The sequence below is a fragment of the Dendropsophus ebraccatus genome, chromosome 2 (genome assembly GCF_027789765.1).
Source record: "Dendropsophus ebraccatus isolate aDenEbr1 chromosome 2, aDenEbr1.pat, whole genome shotgun sequence".
In the NCBI taxonomy this organism is placed as follows: domain Eukaryota; kingdom Metazoa; phylum Chordata; class Amphibia; order Anura; family Hylidae; genus Dendropsophus; species Dendropsophus ebraccatus.
This window is the reverse complement of record NC_091455.1, coordinates 217,144,574-217,162,086: the sequence shown is the minus strand read 5'-3', so window position 1 is coordinate 217,162,086 and position 17,513 is coordinate 217,144,574. Positions and strand designations below refer to the sequence as shown.

Here is a 17,513-nt window from a genome sequence, read left to right as displayed (position 1 = left end):
CTATATACTGGTGTCACTGTATTCCTGTCTGTGTTATCTATATACTGGTGTTACTGTACTCCCGTCTGTGTTATCTATATACTGGTGTCACCTGTCACCCTCCTCCTGTCTGTGTTATCTATATACTGGTGTCACTGTGCTCCTGTCTGTGTTATCTGTATACTGGTGTCACTGTGCTCCTGTATATACTGATCTCTTAGCGTTATGGCCGTGTTTTTACACGTCCTGATAGGATTCCGTGGCAATAAATTCTTTATCGCTTCCTTTCCAGCTATATGATGGCGCTGATGACCAGGCGGCATCTCTCGGGCCTTACTGTGGGGGGCAGCTGCCTCCAGGGGGCACTACCAATGGCACAGCCCTGCACGTCGTCTTCCATTCAGATTCTTACGGTGCAGGTCAAGGATTTCAGTTATCATGGAGCATCAATGGTAAGGCCGCTCTATGTGTATGATTCCGTATACTGCCAGCCGTCATCCCTAATGGAGAATGTATCCGCTGTGATGGTCCCTGACCTTATACTTTACAGGAGGAGAACGCTGCTGGATGCTAAATGGATTCATAAAAAACGTACCACATTTCACTGCTGATTCCAGGTGTATGAAGGGGTACTCCGCTCACACAGAACTTTTGATATGTTGCTGATCATGGTGAGACTAACAATTCCTTCCGTACTTGTTATTATCTTATCAGTCTCCTTCCCCCAGTCCTCAGCTGCTGCTTTATGCTGAAGACACAAAAATCTGTCTGTGAGCTATTCTCTCTGTCTCCCTCTCCTCCCCCCTCCCTTCTGAGACGGCTGATGTGAACAAGTCCCTGTCAGGCTGTATCTGCAACATTGTTGCTTCTTTGTAACGCCGGTTATTCTGAGTTCAAGTTGCTAATACACTAACTGTGATTAATTCTCACAGAATTACAAAGAAGTTACAGTGTTGCAGATACAGCCAGCCAGGGACTTGTTTACATTAGCCGTCTCAGAAGGGAGGGGGGAGGAGGGGAAAACAGAGAGAAAAGCTCCCACACAGATTTTTGTGCCTTCAGCAGAAAGCAGCAGCTGAGAACTGGGGGAAGGAGACTGAATAGATAATAACAAGTATGGAAGGAATTGTTAGTCTCACCATGGGCAGCAACATATCAGAAGTTATGTGTGAGTGGAGTACCCCTTAAAAGTAATGTTGTGTAGCCAGGACGCTATTAGTACCCCAATATTGTGTCCGATTCTGCTGCATCTGCCATCTTCTGAGGATAAGTAATGGATATACTAATGCAGGGCAGACAGAGACTGCAGAGGCCCCCCATAACCTAATCATACCGCGGCCTTCCTACCTTAAAGGCACACATACACAGATAAATAATATGCTCACCCGGGTAACTGGGGCTTGTGTCCTCGATTTTCAGGGGGACCCTACAGTACAGACCAATAGAACCATACAAGAAACAAATATTAGTGTCACTTGACCGCCAGCATTACCGCCACACAGTGACCAATACCATCACACCAACATACCATACTAAATAATCCCCCAAACACTGACCCATATAGAGGGAGATACCAATGGTGCACACCATGTAAGTGATTACAGTGCAGTTACATCCAGTGATTTACAGGGGGCCCTCTTCTCTAATTGGAGTCACTTACTTTTTCTTTGCTTCTCCCTCCTGGCCACAACTCCGCAGAATCTGCCAGACGAACATTTGGCTCCAGCACCATCCTCACCTCTATACAAAGTCACCATCTGTATTGTTCTGCACTGTAACAGGGCCCACTCTCTGTCCCCATGTAATAATTAGGCCCAGTTTGGCCCCTTCTATGCTCTCACATAGTAGAAACCCACTGTGGCCCCATATAGTAATTAAACCCCTCTGTGGCCCCATGTAGTAATTAGACCCCTCTGTGGCCTCATATAGTAATTAGACCGCTTTGTGCCCCCATATAGTAATTAGACCTCTTTGTGCCCCCATATAGTATTTACAGATCTCTGTGCACACATATAGTCAGGCCCCACTCTCTGCATCCATATAGTAGTTAGGCCTCCCTGTGTGCAGGTAGGCCCAATAGGTAGCCCCCCTGGTAGTTATGACTGATATTTAGGAACAGCTGCACTGAGCTTAATGGCTGATCAGAGATGAGAGGGAAGCCTTGATTTACCTTTCAGGAACAGTGCAGATCATCTGCAGGCCACTGGCTGACAGCTTTCTCAGGCTCTCCTCCTCCCTCCAGCACACAGTAAGCCCCAATCTCATTTCCTGTAATTTGTCCTGATCTAACTGTTACTAGAGACAGAAATCCCCTGACAACAGGCACTGGACAGCAGGGAAGGGAGACACCTAGTGGCCAAGACTTTGGAGTAATTTCCAGTAAATATGTTAGGAATCACATAGACATCACATGGAGGGAAGGTTTGTACTGCACCCTGATACTATTCATGATAAACGTCCTGTGCCAGCACTGGAGCCTCCTGCGCAGTACAGAAGGATTGTAACTATCTGGCACAGTCCTCTGTTACTCATTCACATTGTGGTGACTCATCTGCAGTTCCCGCCATGTGACAGAAAATGGAAAAACATGTTGGAAAGGATTTGTGTTTCCTCCAATGTTTCTCATAGATTAGACCTGACGGATGTAGCAGAGCCGGTCCTGTCATCTCATACAATGCTTCAGGATCATAATAATAATAATAATAATAATAGGTGTAGTATAATGTATATGGGACTATTATATTAGTATAGGACATGTATATAGGTGTAGTATAATGTATATGTGACTATTATATTAGTATAGGACATGTATATAGGTGTAGTATAATGTATATGGGACTATTATATTAGTATAGGACATGTATATAGGTGTAGTATAATGTATATGGGACTATTATATTAGTATAGGACATGTATATAGGTGTAGTATAATGTATATGGGACTATTATATTAGTATAGGACATGTATATAGGTGTAGTATAATGTATATGGGACTATTATATTAGTATAGGACATGTATATAGGTGTAGTATAATGTATATGGGACTATTATATTAGTATAGGACATGTATATAGGTGTAGTATAATGTATATGGGACTATTATATTAGTATAGGACATGTATATAGGTGTAGTATAATGTATATATGACTATTATATTAGTATAGGACATGTATATAGGTGTAGTATAATGTATATATGACTATTATATTAGTATAGGACATGTATATAGGTGTAGTATAATGTATATGGGACTATTATATTAGTATAGGACATGTATATAGGTGTAGTATAAGGTATATGGGACTATTATATTAGTATAGGACATGTATATAGGTGTAGTATAATGTATATGGGACTATTATATTAGTATAGGACATGTATATAGCTGTAGTATAATGTATATGTGACTATTATATTAGTATAGGACATGTATATAGGTGTAGTATAATGTATATGGGACTATTATATTAGTATAGGACATGTATATAGGTGTGGAGAGGACCCTGCTGCTTAGGGTGAGTGTGTAATAATAGTATATAGTGGGAAGAGCTCTCTCTCTCTCTCTCTCTCTCTTTATATATATATATATATATATATATATATATATATATATATATATATATATATATATATATATATATATTGTGGGGATCAGTCTCAGTATCCGTCTTTTGATATGAGACCAGCAGGAGGTTTAAAGAAAAATAAGTGGTTTATTGTCCACAACAGCCAACAAAACCTACATCTTTCTTCAGCCAACACCCAGGTATGGAGCAGCGTCCGTGAAAACAGTCATTGGCAGTTATGCAAACAGTCAATTGGTTCACATAGGGCTCTCACCCGGATAGACGCTGCCAGACACCAAACAGCTCCTGAAGTCTCCTTTGTCCTCAGAGAAGCCACACACAGCTCCTTCTCCCCAGCAGCACACTCTGCAGACTGGAGATACACACACTCACTCTCAGCTGGTTCTCCCAGGCTTACAAAGGCCACCCCAAAACCTGGAGCTGGAGTGTGGGAGCAGCCACCCACCCACCCTCTCAGCTGGTTCTCCCAGGCTTACAAAGGCCACCCCAAAACCTGGAGCTGGAGTGTGGGAGCAGCCACCCACCCCCTCTCAGCTGGTTCTCCCAGGCTTACAAAGGCCACCCCAAAACCTGGAGCTGGAGTGTGGGAGCAGCCACCCACCCCCTCTCAGCTGCTTCTCCCAGGCTTACAAAGGCCACCCCAAAACCTGGAGCTGGAGTGTGGGAGCAGCCACCTACCCCCTCTTTGGCTCCCATGAAAGCCCGTCCCAGACTAAACTGCATTGCAGCCATACTGAATTATAAATGTGTGCGAGTGGCCTATTGCCGCTGACACCAGTTATCATAGTCTTTCACCTCCCCAAGGCCGGGATCCTTGGTGAGACATACCTACCATCTATGACGGTGCCGTATATACACATGAGGCAGGATGGAGGATACAGATGATAAATCCCCTGTGTGTAACACGTCCGGCTCTCCATCTACATAAAGGGATTCCAGCCGGGATGATGTCACCTGACTCACCAGCAGCCGAAATGGCCGTCACTGCTCTGTATGAGACACCGGTGCCAGACGCTCAATGATGTCATCGCCGGACAAAGACACCATTACTAGTGCACACGTGGACCGAGAAATAGTGCAAAACACAACACTAACCCAGGGACTGCTTACTTCATAAATCTTAGGCCAGGACTACAGCTACAGCTGCAGCTACACATACAGCTACAGATACAGCTACAGATACAGCTACACATACAGCTACACATACAGCTACAGATACAGCTACACATACAGCTACAGATACAGCTACACATACAGCTACACATACAGCTACAGATACAGCTACACATACAGCTACAGATACAGCTACACATACAGCTACAGCAGATACAGCTACAGATACAGCTACACATACAGCTACACATACAGCTACAGCAGATACAGCTACACATACAGCTACAGATACAGCTACACATACAGCTACAGCAGATACAGATACAGCTACACATACAGCTACAGCAGATACAGCTACAGATACAGCTACACATACAGCTACAACAGATACAGATACAGCAGATACAGCTACAGCAGATACAGCTACAGATACATATACAGATACAGCTACAGATACAGCTACAGCAGATACAGCTACAGATACAGCTACAGCAGATACAAATACAGCTACAGATACAGCAGATACAGATACAGCTACAGCAGATACAGCTACAGCAGATACAGCTACAGCAGATACAGCAGATACAGCTACAGATACAGCTACAGCAGATGCAGATACAGCTACAGATACAGCTACAGATACAGATACACATACAGATACAGATACAGATATAGCTACAGATACAGCAGATACAGCTACAGATACAGCTACAGATACAGCTACAGATACAGCTACAGATATAGCTACAGATACAGCAGATACAGCTACAGATACAGATATAGCTACAGAAACAGCAGATACAGATACAACAGATACATATACAGATACAGATACAGATACATATACAGCTACAGTGTTGTCCATGGTGCTGAACACAGAGCTAAAGCTAAACACAAAGCAACTTTCTGGGGGACATTTATGAATGGTCTGCCTGAGGTGTATACCAGGGAGAAGGTGCAGAGTCGCCCCTTCTCCCATACGCCCTGCTCGCCCAATGGGTGGGTTGGGGGGCATGACGAGGTGGGAGGAGGCGTGGCCTCATTTATCATGATTTACGCCTGCTCGCAGTAAATCGTGCTCCAAATCTACACCTGCTGGGAGCTGCTGGAAGAAGGTGTAGATTTCGTACGCCGGGCGCAGATTCGGGTGCCCAGCTGGACGGATTCATTAGCTGGCGGGATTCTTAGTGAATCCTGCCGGGGAAAGGGGGCTGGGCCTGATATAAGTACGCCTGTCTTCATAAATCCCCCCATCTGTGTTGATACCTTTTGAACCACAAGAGATATTGCAGATCTGATTGCGGCAATTGGTTTCTGAGACGATTCTCTTCTTCTGTGATCTGTTATATGATCTGGATCCAATATGGCGGCTTCCCAGATGGCGGCCATGTCCTGGACCCCCTCACCCAATACCTGCTGGGGAACTCATATGTTATTTTCCCCTGTGTTTCTGAAATAACTGGGGGTCCGGAGTCACCTCACCCTGTATATATATATATATCTCTTTCGGATATGTTACCCCCCCCTCGTATACTAGAGCCTGGGGGACACAAATCTTTTTGGTTCCCATAGTTCCTGTTATAGAGAAGCACATGGCGTTCATCTTGCCCACGTAGCCTGGTATCTCTGCGGTGAACACCCGGCAATCAAATCTTTACTACACTCTGCCAAACTATCCCGACCGCCGAGATACGACCTACGTATTATGTCGCTGTACTCAAAACGTTACTGCGGAGCCCACATGAAATACGAGCCCGGCGTGACTCACCCCCCGTACACTCCGCCACGCTGATTGCTGTACATCCGGACTACTACAGACTTCTGGAAATCATCTACTTATTGTCTGGTATCTAAGCAACGTGTTCTGGGCCAGACGGCCAGTGTCACGTCCCCGGGGATCTCCTGGATTCTCCACGCTGAACGTAACGTAGAGGAAGGCGCACACATGGCTGCCGCTCATGACGGATCTCTCTCTAGTTCTGCTTTGTGGTCTCTGAAGTGATTACATCCAAAACTCAATTGTGAAACTTTGTGTATTATTTATTACGGTTACAGGCGGCAGATTCAGGAACGTTTTGTTTTATGAAAATGAATAGAGATGTAGTAGAGGTCACCCCAGCCAAAAAGTTCTGGCAATAATATGACTGAGGAGGAGGAGGGAGGTCCGAGGATGAGAAAGAAGGTCTGAGGAGGAGGAGGAAGGAGGGCCGAGGAGGAGGAAGGAGGTCCGAGGAGGAGGAGGGAGGTCCGAGGAGGAGGAGGGAGGTCTGAGGATGAGGAGGGAGGTCTGAGGAGGAGGAGGAAGGAGGTCCGAGGAGGAGGAGGGAGGTCCAAGGAGGAGGAGGCAGGTCTGAGGAGGAGGAGGGAGGTCTGAGGAGGAGGAGGAAGGAGGTCCAAGGAGGAGGGAGGTCTTAGGAGAAGGAAGGAGGTCTGAGGAGGAGGAGGAGGGAGGGCCGAGGAGAAGGAGGGAGGGCCGAAGAGAAGGAGGGAGGTCCGAAGAGAAGGAGGGAGGTCCGAAGAGATGGAGGGAGGTCTGAGGAGGAGGAGGGAGGTCCGAGGAGGAGGAGGGAGGGCCGAAGAGAAGGAGGGAGGTCTGAAGAGAAAGAGGGAGGTCTGAGGAGGAGGGAGGTCCGAGGAGAAGGAGGGAGGTCCGAGGAGAAGGAGGGAGGTCCGATGAGGAGGAGGGAGGTCTGAGGAGGAGAAGGAAGGAGGACCGAGGAGGAAGGAGGTCCGAGGAGGAGGAGGGAGGTCTGAGGAGGAGGAGGAAGGAGGTCCAAGGAGGAGGGAGGTCTTAGGAGAAGGAAGGAGGTCTGAGGAGGAGGAGGAGGGAGGGCCGAGGAGAAGGAAGGAGGTCTGAGGAGGAGGAGGAGGGAGCAGGGGCGGTCTTGGCATTTCTGGGGCCCCAAGCGAAGTTATGTCTGGGCCCCCCCCCTCGACACGCATTCCAAAACAATAGACCGCTGTGTGTTGCCCCCAGTAGTATATAGACCTCTCTGTGAAGCCCCTGTAGTCTATAGCCCCCCTGTGTGTTCCCCTGTTATATAGCCCCCCTGTGTGCTCCCCCCATTTATATAGACCCCCGATGTGCGCTCCCCCAGTTAAACAGACCCCTGTATGCTCCCCCTCCCATATAGTATATAACACAATAAAACAAACACTTATACTCACCTGGGTCCGGGCGTCTCCTCTTCTCTTCACTCTTGTGGCCGCAGGAAGGGTTTTCCCTGCGGTCACAAAAGGCCGCACTCCCCTTGTCCTGGCGCCGATGCTCCAGTGACGCCTCGAGCGCCGGCACCACAAGGACAGAGCGGCCACTTGTGACCGCAGGGAAAAGACTTCCTGCTGCCACAAGAGTGACTGACAGGAAGGGAGCCAATGTCTCCCACCCTGTCAGTGCTGCTGCATGTAACTATGAGCGCTCATTACGAGTGCTCATAGTTACAGTTCAGATGGCAGCAGCGAGCGGGGCAGCGGCCCTGTCCAGCGGTCTTGAGCACAAGAGCGGGGCGTGGGGGCCCCCCTGGATGTTGGGGGCCCCAAGCGAACGCTTGGTGTGCTTGGTGCCAAAGACCGCCACTGGGAGGGAGGGCCGAGGAGAAGGAAGGAGGTCTGAGGAGGAGGAGGGAGGGCCGAAGAGAAGGAGGGAGGTCTGCGGAGGAGGAGGAAGGAGGTCCAAGGAGGAGGGAGGTCTTAGGAGAAGGAAGGAGGTCTGAGGAGGAGGAGGAGGAGGGAGGGCCGAGGAGAAGGAAGGAGGTCTGAGGAGGAGGAGGATGAGAACGAAGGTCTGAGGAGGAGGAGGAAGGAGGGCCAAGGAGGAGGAAGGAGGTCTGAGGAGGAGGAAGGAGGTCCGAGGAGGAGGAGGGAGGTCTGAGGAGGAGGAGGAAGGAGGTCCAAGGAGGAGGGAGGTCTTAGGAGAAGGAAGGAGGTCTGAGGAGGAGGAGGAGGAGGAGGGAGGGCCGAGGAGAAGGAAGGAGGTCTGAGGAGGAGGAGGAGGGAGGTCCGAGGATGAGAACGAAGGTCTGAGGAGGAGGAGGAAGGAGGGCCGAGGAGGAGGAAGGAGGTCCGAGGAGGAGGAGGGAGGTCCGAGGAGGAGGAGGGAGGTCTGAGGAGGAGGAGGAAGGAGGTCCAAGGAGGAGGGAGGTCTTAGGAGAAGGAAGGAGGTCTGAGGAGGAGGAGGAGGAGGAGGGAGGGCCGAGGAGAAGGAAGGAGGTCTGAGGAGGAGGAGGAGGGAGGTCCGAGGATGAGAACGAAGGTCTGAGGAGGAGGAGGAGGAAGGAGGGCCGAGGAGGAGGAAGGAGGTCCGAGGAGGAGGAGGGAGGTCTGAGGAGGAGGAGGAAGGAGGTCCAAGGAGGAGGGAGGTCTTAGGAGAAGGAAGGAGGTCTGAGGAGGAGGAGGAGGGAGGTCCGAGGAGGAGGAGGGAGGTCTGAGGAGGAGGAGGAAGGAGGTCCAAGGAGGAGGGAGGTCTTAGGAGAAGGAAGGAGGTCTGAGGAGGAGGAGGAGGAGGAGGGAGGGCCGAGGAGAAGGAGGGAGGGCCGAAGAGAAGGAGGGAGGTCCGAAGAGAAGGAGGGAGGTCTGAGGAGGAGGAGGGAGGTCCAAAGAGGAGGAGGGAGGGCCGAAGAGAAGGAGGGAGGTCTGAAGAGAAAGAGGGAGGTCTGAGGAGGAGGGAGGTCCGAGGAGAAGGAGGGAGGTCCGAGGAGAAGGAGGTAGGTCCGATGAGGAGGAGGGAGGTCTGAGGAGGAGGAGGAAGGAGGTCCAAGGAGGAGGGAGGTCTTAGGAGAAGGAAGGAGGTCTGAGGAGGAGGAGGAGGGAGGTCCGAGGAGAAGGAGGTCTGAGGAGGAGGGAGGGCCGAGGAGAAGGAAGGAGGTCTGAGGAGGAGGAGGAGGGAGGGCCGAGGAGAAGGAAGGAGGTCTGAGGAGGAGGAGGGAGGGCCGAAGAGAAGGAGGGAGGTCCGAAGAGAAGGAGGGAGGTCCGAGGAGGAGGAGGGAGGTCCGAGGAGGAGGAGGGAGGTCTGAGGAGGAGAAGGAAGGAGGACCGAGGAGGAGGGAGGTCCGAGGAAAAGAAGGGAGGTCTGAGGAGGGGGATGGAGGTCCGAGGAGAAGGAGGAAGGTCAGAGGAGGAGGAGGATGGAGGGCCGAGGAGAAGGAAGGAGGGCCGAGGAGAAGGAGGATGGAGGTCCGAGGAGAAGGAGGGAGGGCCGAGGAGAAGGAGGGAGGTCTGAGGAGAAGGAAGGAGGTCTGAGGAGGGGGATGGAGGTCCGAGGAGGCGGAGGGAGGTCCGAGAAGGAGGGAGGTCCGAGGAGAAGGAGGGAGGTCTAAGGAGAAGGAGGGAGGTCTGAGGAGAAGGGTGGAATTTCACTGGCTGACCACTTTGTTCTCAGAGAGATAAGCCACCAACAGAGCAGTCTAGCTGCAGCTTACCCCTTACCTCCCCCTAGAGAACACAGGAACGTTCATTGGGAGGACTAAAGAGATAACTCGCAGAATATTTGAAGGTTTATGGCTTTCGACCTTGGGGCGACCATTCACCATTCACCATTCTGACCGCTATTCATTCCGATTCCAAAGCCACCTCCACCCCCCTCTGGCTACAGTAGGATTGGGCATTGCAGTTCTACCTGTGTGATCCCTCTCCTTCCTGACCTCACCTGTCCGGAGGCCTCCGTATGCATTGGTTGGCGGGCTATCCTCTCTGGTGGACTACTGGCTGCTGCTGCTGTTAGTGACGTTCAGCAAATTCCTGAAATTTATTTCAGATCTTAATGGGTTAAATTGCCCATTGTGTCCCAGATTTCCCTGCGAGGCGCCCTACGATATCGGCATCACGCCCCTTTCTCCTTTTGTTTCTTTTCTACATTTTTACTTCGTACAATTACTTCTATGTAAAAATCTGCAGTCTTCCAGTACTTATCAGCTGCTGTATGTCCTGCAGGAAGTGGTGTATTCTCTCCAGTCTGACACAGTGCTCTCTGCTGCCACCTCTGTCCATGTCAGGAACTGTCCAGAGCAGGAGAGGTTTTCTATAGGGATTTGCTGGGGAGTAAATTACAAATCTGTATAACTTTGTGAAACCAGTTTTTGCCAGAGTTAACATAAAGATTCCCTTTCAGGAAGTTTCCCGCTGATGGACTGCTATGGGCTGCTATGCGGAGCGTGCTGCCGTATTGCCTTGTTTTTCTTCTACTTTCATCTTTACACCTTTTGTATATTTTTTATACAATACGGAAATGTTTTACCATGAATCCAGCATGGAATCTCCTTGGCGCAGACACATGTGGCGGAATTGGAGCGGTAACTTAAGAATGTGGGAAATCTGTGACATTTGGAGTGGGAGTCCTGGACCCCTGAGACGCGGGCAGCCTTGGTGGTTCGGCTCTCCACGCTCCAGCTCTCCCCCCCCCCCGGCTCCTGTGAGTCATAAAGTAATTCAGCCAAAAACATCTCATCCGCCAGGCGGCTCCGGCCGATGCGGCCTCCGCAGGAATTCGACCGTTACTCACAGCCAACTTGTGCTGAGGGACGGGACTCGTTGAAGTGACGGCCAATAGTGAACGGACAGCAAGCTGGAAATGTGGGGAATAGATTAACCCTGTAATTCCTCCTGATGTGGAGTGCGTCCCTCTGCGTCCCTGGCTTCTGTATTAGTCCCTAGTAGATATCTATTTGGTATGACTTGGATATCACCACCATCATAGACTGATATCTTATTCATTTAAAGGGATTGTCCAGACCTGTGTGAAGTGTATGTGTGTACACTTTTTTATTGCTCCAATGCATCTAAAATTACAATTAATATTGCTTAAAGTGATCAATCCCTTTCCATATAAGAGAGGCCTAGGCCCCGCCCCCTATGATTTGGCCGTCAAAGGGGACAGGGCCTATGCCTTTAAGTCGGACCGTTACAATGATGTTGCTGAGTGGGCGGGGCCTAAGCGGTCATAATGTTGCAGCAGGGGGCATGTAGCGATGATGTGGGCGGGGATATGGCGCCCTATGGCCATGTAGCTCCGCCCATATGGCACTGTCCACCAACAATAACATGTATTTTTGAGGAGAGAGACCACTAACAAATCCTTTATACAGTAAGAAATGAAATGTCCAGAATATAAGATGTTGCTGAGACCTCTGGATATGTAAAGGGGGGCACTATTACTTTAATAATGTCACCTGCATACAGCTTCTTTGTAAACCTATGTGTCTCTATGGTAACAGACTACAAACAGATCCAGTGTGTAGTCTGACCCGCCCACTTCATGCCCGATCTACACTCGTCTAGATTAATGAAAAGATTTGTCCCAAGCAGAAGAACCTCCAAACACTAAGGGGGGGATTTACGAAGAGGCGTATGCCAGTGGCATACGCCAGGGAGAAGGTGCAGATTCGCCCCTTCTCCCTGGCGTACGCCTCCCGTGCGCCTCACTTACCAATGGGCGGGCTGGCAGAACTTGCGGGGGTGTGATAAAGCGGCCTCATTTATCATGGTTTACACCTGCTCGCAAATCTACACCTGCTGGAAGCTACTGAAGGCAGGTGTAGATTTTGTACGTCGGGCGCAGATTCGGGGTGTGCGCCTCTTAGTGTATCCTGCCGGGGAAAAGGGGGTGGGGCCTAATATAAGAGCGTGTACTTGTACGCCGGTCTTTGTAAATCCCTCCCTAAGTTTCTAAAAAATTTCTTTTACTACATTTTTGGATAGTGAGGGTGTGGGAAGGGCGGTGTCCTGATTCCCGTCCAGCAATGTGAGTCAGTCAGCGTGTGTTCAGATTGCTCAGTGGAAAACTGTCGGCATAATACGAGATCTCGGTGAGGCTTCTCTCATGTAGGAAGAAGAACCTAGAACCTCTACAATGTCTATACCGCAAATATACAAATGTGTATTATGTGTTACTGTGACTGTCATGTAGCGGCCGTGTTACTGTGACTGTCATGTAGCGGCCGTGTTACTGTGACTGTCATGTAGCGGCTGTGTTACAGCGGTGACTGTCATGTAGCGGCCTTATTACGGTGACTGTCATGTAGCGCCCGAGTTACGGTGACTGTCATGTAGCGGCCGTGTTACTGTGACTGTCATGTAGTGCCCATGTTACGGTGACTGTCATGTAGCGGCCGTGTTATGGTGACTGTCATGTAGCGGCCTTGTTATGGTGACCGTCATGTAGCGCCCGTGTTACTGTGACTGTCATGTAGCGGCAGTGTTACGGTGACTGTCATGTAGCGGCCGTGTTACGGTGACTGTCAGGTAGCGCCCGAGTTACGGTGACTGTCATGTAGCGGCCGTGTTACTGTGACTGTCATGTAGTGCCCGTGTTACGGTGACTGTCATGTAGCGGCCGTGTTATGGTGACTGTCATGTAGCGGCCGTGTTACAGTGACTGTCATGTAGCGTCCGTGTTATGGTGACTGTCATGTAGCGGCCGTGTTACAGTGACTGTCATGTAGCGGCCGTGTTACTGTGACTGTCATGTAGCGGCCGTGTTACGGTGACTGTCATGTAGCGGCCGTGTTATGGTGACTGTCATGTAGCGGCCTTGTTATGGTGACTGTCATGTAGCGGCCGTGTTACTGTGACTGTCATGTAGCGGCCGTGTTACGGTGACTGTCATGTAGCGGCCGTGTTATGGTGACTGTCATGTAGCGGCCGTGTTATGGTGACTGTCATGTAGCGGCCGTGTTACAGTGACTGTCATGTAGCGGCCGTGCTACAGTGACTGTCATGTAGCGGCCGTGTTACAGTGACTGTCATGTAGGTGCCGTGTTACTGTGACTGTCATGTAGCGGCCGTGCTATGGTGACTGTCATGTAGCGGCCGTGTTATGGTGACTGTCATGTAGCGGCAGTGTTACTGTGACTGTTATGTAGCGGTCGTGATACGGTGACTGTCATGTAGCTGTCTTTTTACTGTGACTGTCATGTAGCGGTCGTGTTATGGTGACTGTCATGTAGCAGCCGTCTTACGGTGACTGTCATGTAGCGGCCATGTTACTGTGACTGTCATGTAGCGGCTGTGTTACTGTGACTGTCATGTAGCGGCCGTGTTACTGTGACTGTCATGTAGCGGCCGTGTTACTGTGATTGTCATGTAGCGGCCGTGTTATGGTGACTGTCATGTAGCGGCCAAGTTATGGTGGCTGTCATGTAGCGTTTGTGTTACTGTGACTGTCATGTAGCGGCCGTCTTATGGTGACTGTCATGTAGTGGCAGTGCTATGGTGACTGTCATGTAGCGGCCGTCTTACGGTGACTGTCATGTAGCGGCCATGTTACGGTGACTGTCATGTAGCGGCTGTGTTGCGGTGACTATCATGTAGCGGCCGTGTTATGGTGACTGTTATGTAGCGGCCGTGTTATGGTTACTGTCATGTAGCGGCCGTGACTGTCTTGTAGCGGGCGGGTTATGGTGACTGTCATGTAGCGGCCGTGTTACTGTGACTGTCATGTAGTGTTATGGTGACTGTCATGTAGCGGCAGTGTTATGGTGACTGTCATGTAGTGTTATGGTGACTGTCATGTAGCGGCAGTGTTATGGTGACTGTCATGTAGCGGCCGTGTTACTGTGACTGTCATGTAGCGGCAGTGTTATGGTGACTGTCATGTAGCGGCAGTGTTATGGTGACTGTCATGTAGCGGCAGTGTTATGGTGACTGTCATGTAGCAGCCGTGTTATGGTGACTGTCATGTAGCGCCCGTGTTACTGTGACTGTCATGTAGCGGCAGTGTTATGGTGACTGTCATGTAGCAGCCGTGTTATGGTGACTGTCATGTAGCAGCCGTGTTATGGTGACTGTCATGTAGCGGCAGTGTTATGGTGACTGTCATGTAGTGTTATGGTGACTGTCATGTAGCAGCCGTGTTATGGTGACTGTCATGTAGTGTTATGGTGACTGTCATGTAGCGGCCGTGTTACTGTGACTGTCATGTAGCGGCAGTGTTATGGTGACTGTCATGTAGCGGCAGTGTTATGGTGACTGTCATGTAGCAGCCGTGTTATGGTGACTGTCATGTAGCGGCCGTGTTACTGTGACTGTCATGTAGTGTTATGGTGACTGTCATGTAGCGGCAGTGTTATGGTGACTGTCATGTAGCAGCCGTGTTATGGTGACTGTCATGTAGCGGCAGTGTTATGGTGACTGTCATGTAGTGTTATGGTGACTGTCATGTAGCAGCCGTGTTATGGTGACTGTCATGTAGTGTTATGGTGACTGTCATGTAGTGTTATGATGATGTAGCGGTATATAATACACAACATTCGGCTGTGGCAGCTAGGATGCGGTAAGGCCTCTGTATACCTTGGGAGTCTCCTGATATAACAGCCGCTACACGATGGGGACGGAAACTGCTGATTCCGCTTTATTCTGAATTTCCTTCTATGAATTTATTTTTCTATATGTGTAAGAAGCAAAAAGACTGAGTGATGTACAGTGACGTATCATACGAGGGGGGAAGAGGGGGACATGACCCCCCAATGTTATAACCTCACCGCCTATAACATCCCAACCCGCCTCAGTCTTCATTAACATTCTGGTCAAATGCTTTAGGCCTAACATGGGTTAAAGGGCCACTCCGCTAGTGTTCTTCTATTTAGAAATCTCCAGCCTTCCAGTACTTATCCGCTGCTGTATGTCCTGCATGAAGGGCTGTATTCTCTCCAGTACTTATCAGCTGCTGTATGACCTGCAGGAAGGGGTGTGTTCCCTCCAGTCTTCCAGTACTTATCAGCTGCTGTATGTCCAGCAGGAAGTGGTGTATTGTTTCCAGTCTGACACAGTGCTCTCTGCTGCCACCTCTGTCCATGTCAGGGACTGTCCAGAGCAGCAGCAAATCCCCATAGAAAACCTCTCCTGCTCTGGACAGTTCCTGACATGGACAGAGGTGGCAGCAGAGAGCACTGTGTCAAACTGGAGAGAATACACCACTACCTGCAGGACATACAGCAGCTGATAAGTACTGGAAGACTGGAGATTTTTTAATAGAAGTAAGTAACCAATTCTATATAACTTTCTGTTATTAGTTCATTTGAGGTTATTTTTGCCAGAGTGCCCCTTTAACATGAATACATGATGGCTCCATCATATGACAGATCCCAGTAGTAGCAGGCAGACCCATCACCTCCGTGGGTCCCATCACTTTGATGGTAAGAGCCATTCTGGCTGCTGCTGTCTTCTTATTATTACTAGTGATGGGGCTGTGAGTGTGAACAGGGCCTGAGCCAACTCTAATACTAAGGCAGTATATACCAATGAATGGTGACTACAGTATATATGGTGACCACAGTCATGGCCAAAAGTTTTGAGAATGACACAAATCTTCTATTTTCCCATGATCCTCTGCCCTCTGGTTTTTCTGTGTGTTTGTCAGATGTTTTTATCACATACAGAAATAGAATTGCACCATATTCTGAGTAACAGAAGCTTCTACTGACAGGTAGACTGAGTTACTGCAGCAAGTCTATAATATTTGCAGTGTTGCGGCTTCTTCTTCAGGACCTCTGCAATTCTCCCTGGCTGCTCTCATACAACTTCTGGACCAAATCCTGACTGATAGCCGTCCATTCTTGCACAACCAATGCTTGCATTTTGTCAGAATGTGTTGGTTTTTGTTTGTCCACCCGTCTCTTGATGATTGACCACAAGTTCTCAATGGGATTAAGATCTGGGGAGTTTCCAGGCCATGGACCCAAATCTCTATGTTTTGTTCCCTGAGCCATTTAGTTATCACCTTTGCTTTATGGCAAGGTGCTCCATCATGCTGCAAAAGGCTTTGTTGGTGGCCAAACTGCTCTTGGACGGTTGGGAGAAGTTGCTCTTGGAGAACATTCTGGTCCCATTCTTTATTTATGGCCGTGTTATTAGGCTGTGAGACTGTGAGAGAGCCGATTCCCTTGGCTGAGAAGCGACTCCACACATGAATGGTTTTAGGATGCCGGTTACTGTTGGCGTGAGACAAGACTGGTGGTAGCGCTCACCTCGTCTTCTCCCAATAAGCTGTTCTCCAGAAAGGGGATTCATCAGAGACAATGACTTTCCCCCAGTCCTCAGCAGTCCACTCCCCTGGACCTTTCCCCCAGTCCTCGGCAGTCCACTCCCTGGACCTTTCCCCCAGTCCTCGGCAGTCCACTCCCTGGACCTTTCCCCCAGTCCTCGGCAGTCCACTCCCTGGACCTTTCCCCCAGTCCTCAGCAGTCCACTCCCTGGACCTTTCCCCCAGTACTCGGCAGTCCACTCCCTGGACCTTTCCCCCGGTCCTCAGTCCACTCCCTGTACCTTTCCCCCAGTACTCGGCAGTCCACTCCCTGGACCTTTCCCCCAGTACTCGGCAGTCCACTCCCTGGACCTTTCCCCCAGTACTCGGCAGTCCGCTCCCTGGACCTTTCCCCCGGTCCTCAGTCCACTCCCTGTACCTTTCCCCCAGTCCTCAGCAGTCCACTCCCTGGACCTTTCCCCCAGTCCTCAGCAGTCCACTCCCTGCACCTTTCCCCCAGTCCTCAGCAGTCCGCTCCCTGGACCTTTCCCCCAGTCCTCAGCAGTCCGCTCCCTGGACCTTTCCCCCAGTCCTCAGCAGCCCACTCCCTGGACCTTTCCCCCAGTCCTCAGCAGTCCACTCCCTGCACCTTTCCCCCAGTCCTCAGCAGTCCACTCCCTGGACCTTTCCCCCAGTCCTCAGCAGTCCTCTCCCTGGACCTTTTGCAGAATATCCGTCTGTCCCTGATGTTTTTCTGGAGAGAAGTGGCTTCTTTGCTGCCCTCCATGAGACCAGGCCTTGCTCCAAGAGTCTCCGCAGTCTCACAGTGCACAGTGCAGATGCCCTCACACCTGCCTACTGCCATTCCTGACCAAGCT

At 50.1% G+C, this 17,513-nt stretch overlaps 1 protein-coding gene across 1 annotated transcript in view; it reads left to right on the top strand.

Annotated features, from left to right (window-relative positions):
* CUBN (cubilin) overlaps positions 1-17,513 on the top strand; it is a 304,407-nt gene that overhangs the window by 145,236 nt on the left and 141,658 nt on the right. The window contains exon 28 of the mRNA XM_069959738.1: positions 272-431. Within this exon, the coding sequence (XP_069815839.1) occupies positions 272-431 (160 nt within the window). The remainder of the gene's footprint in view (positions 1-271; positions 432-17,513) is intronic.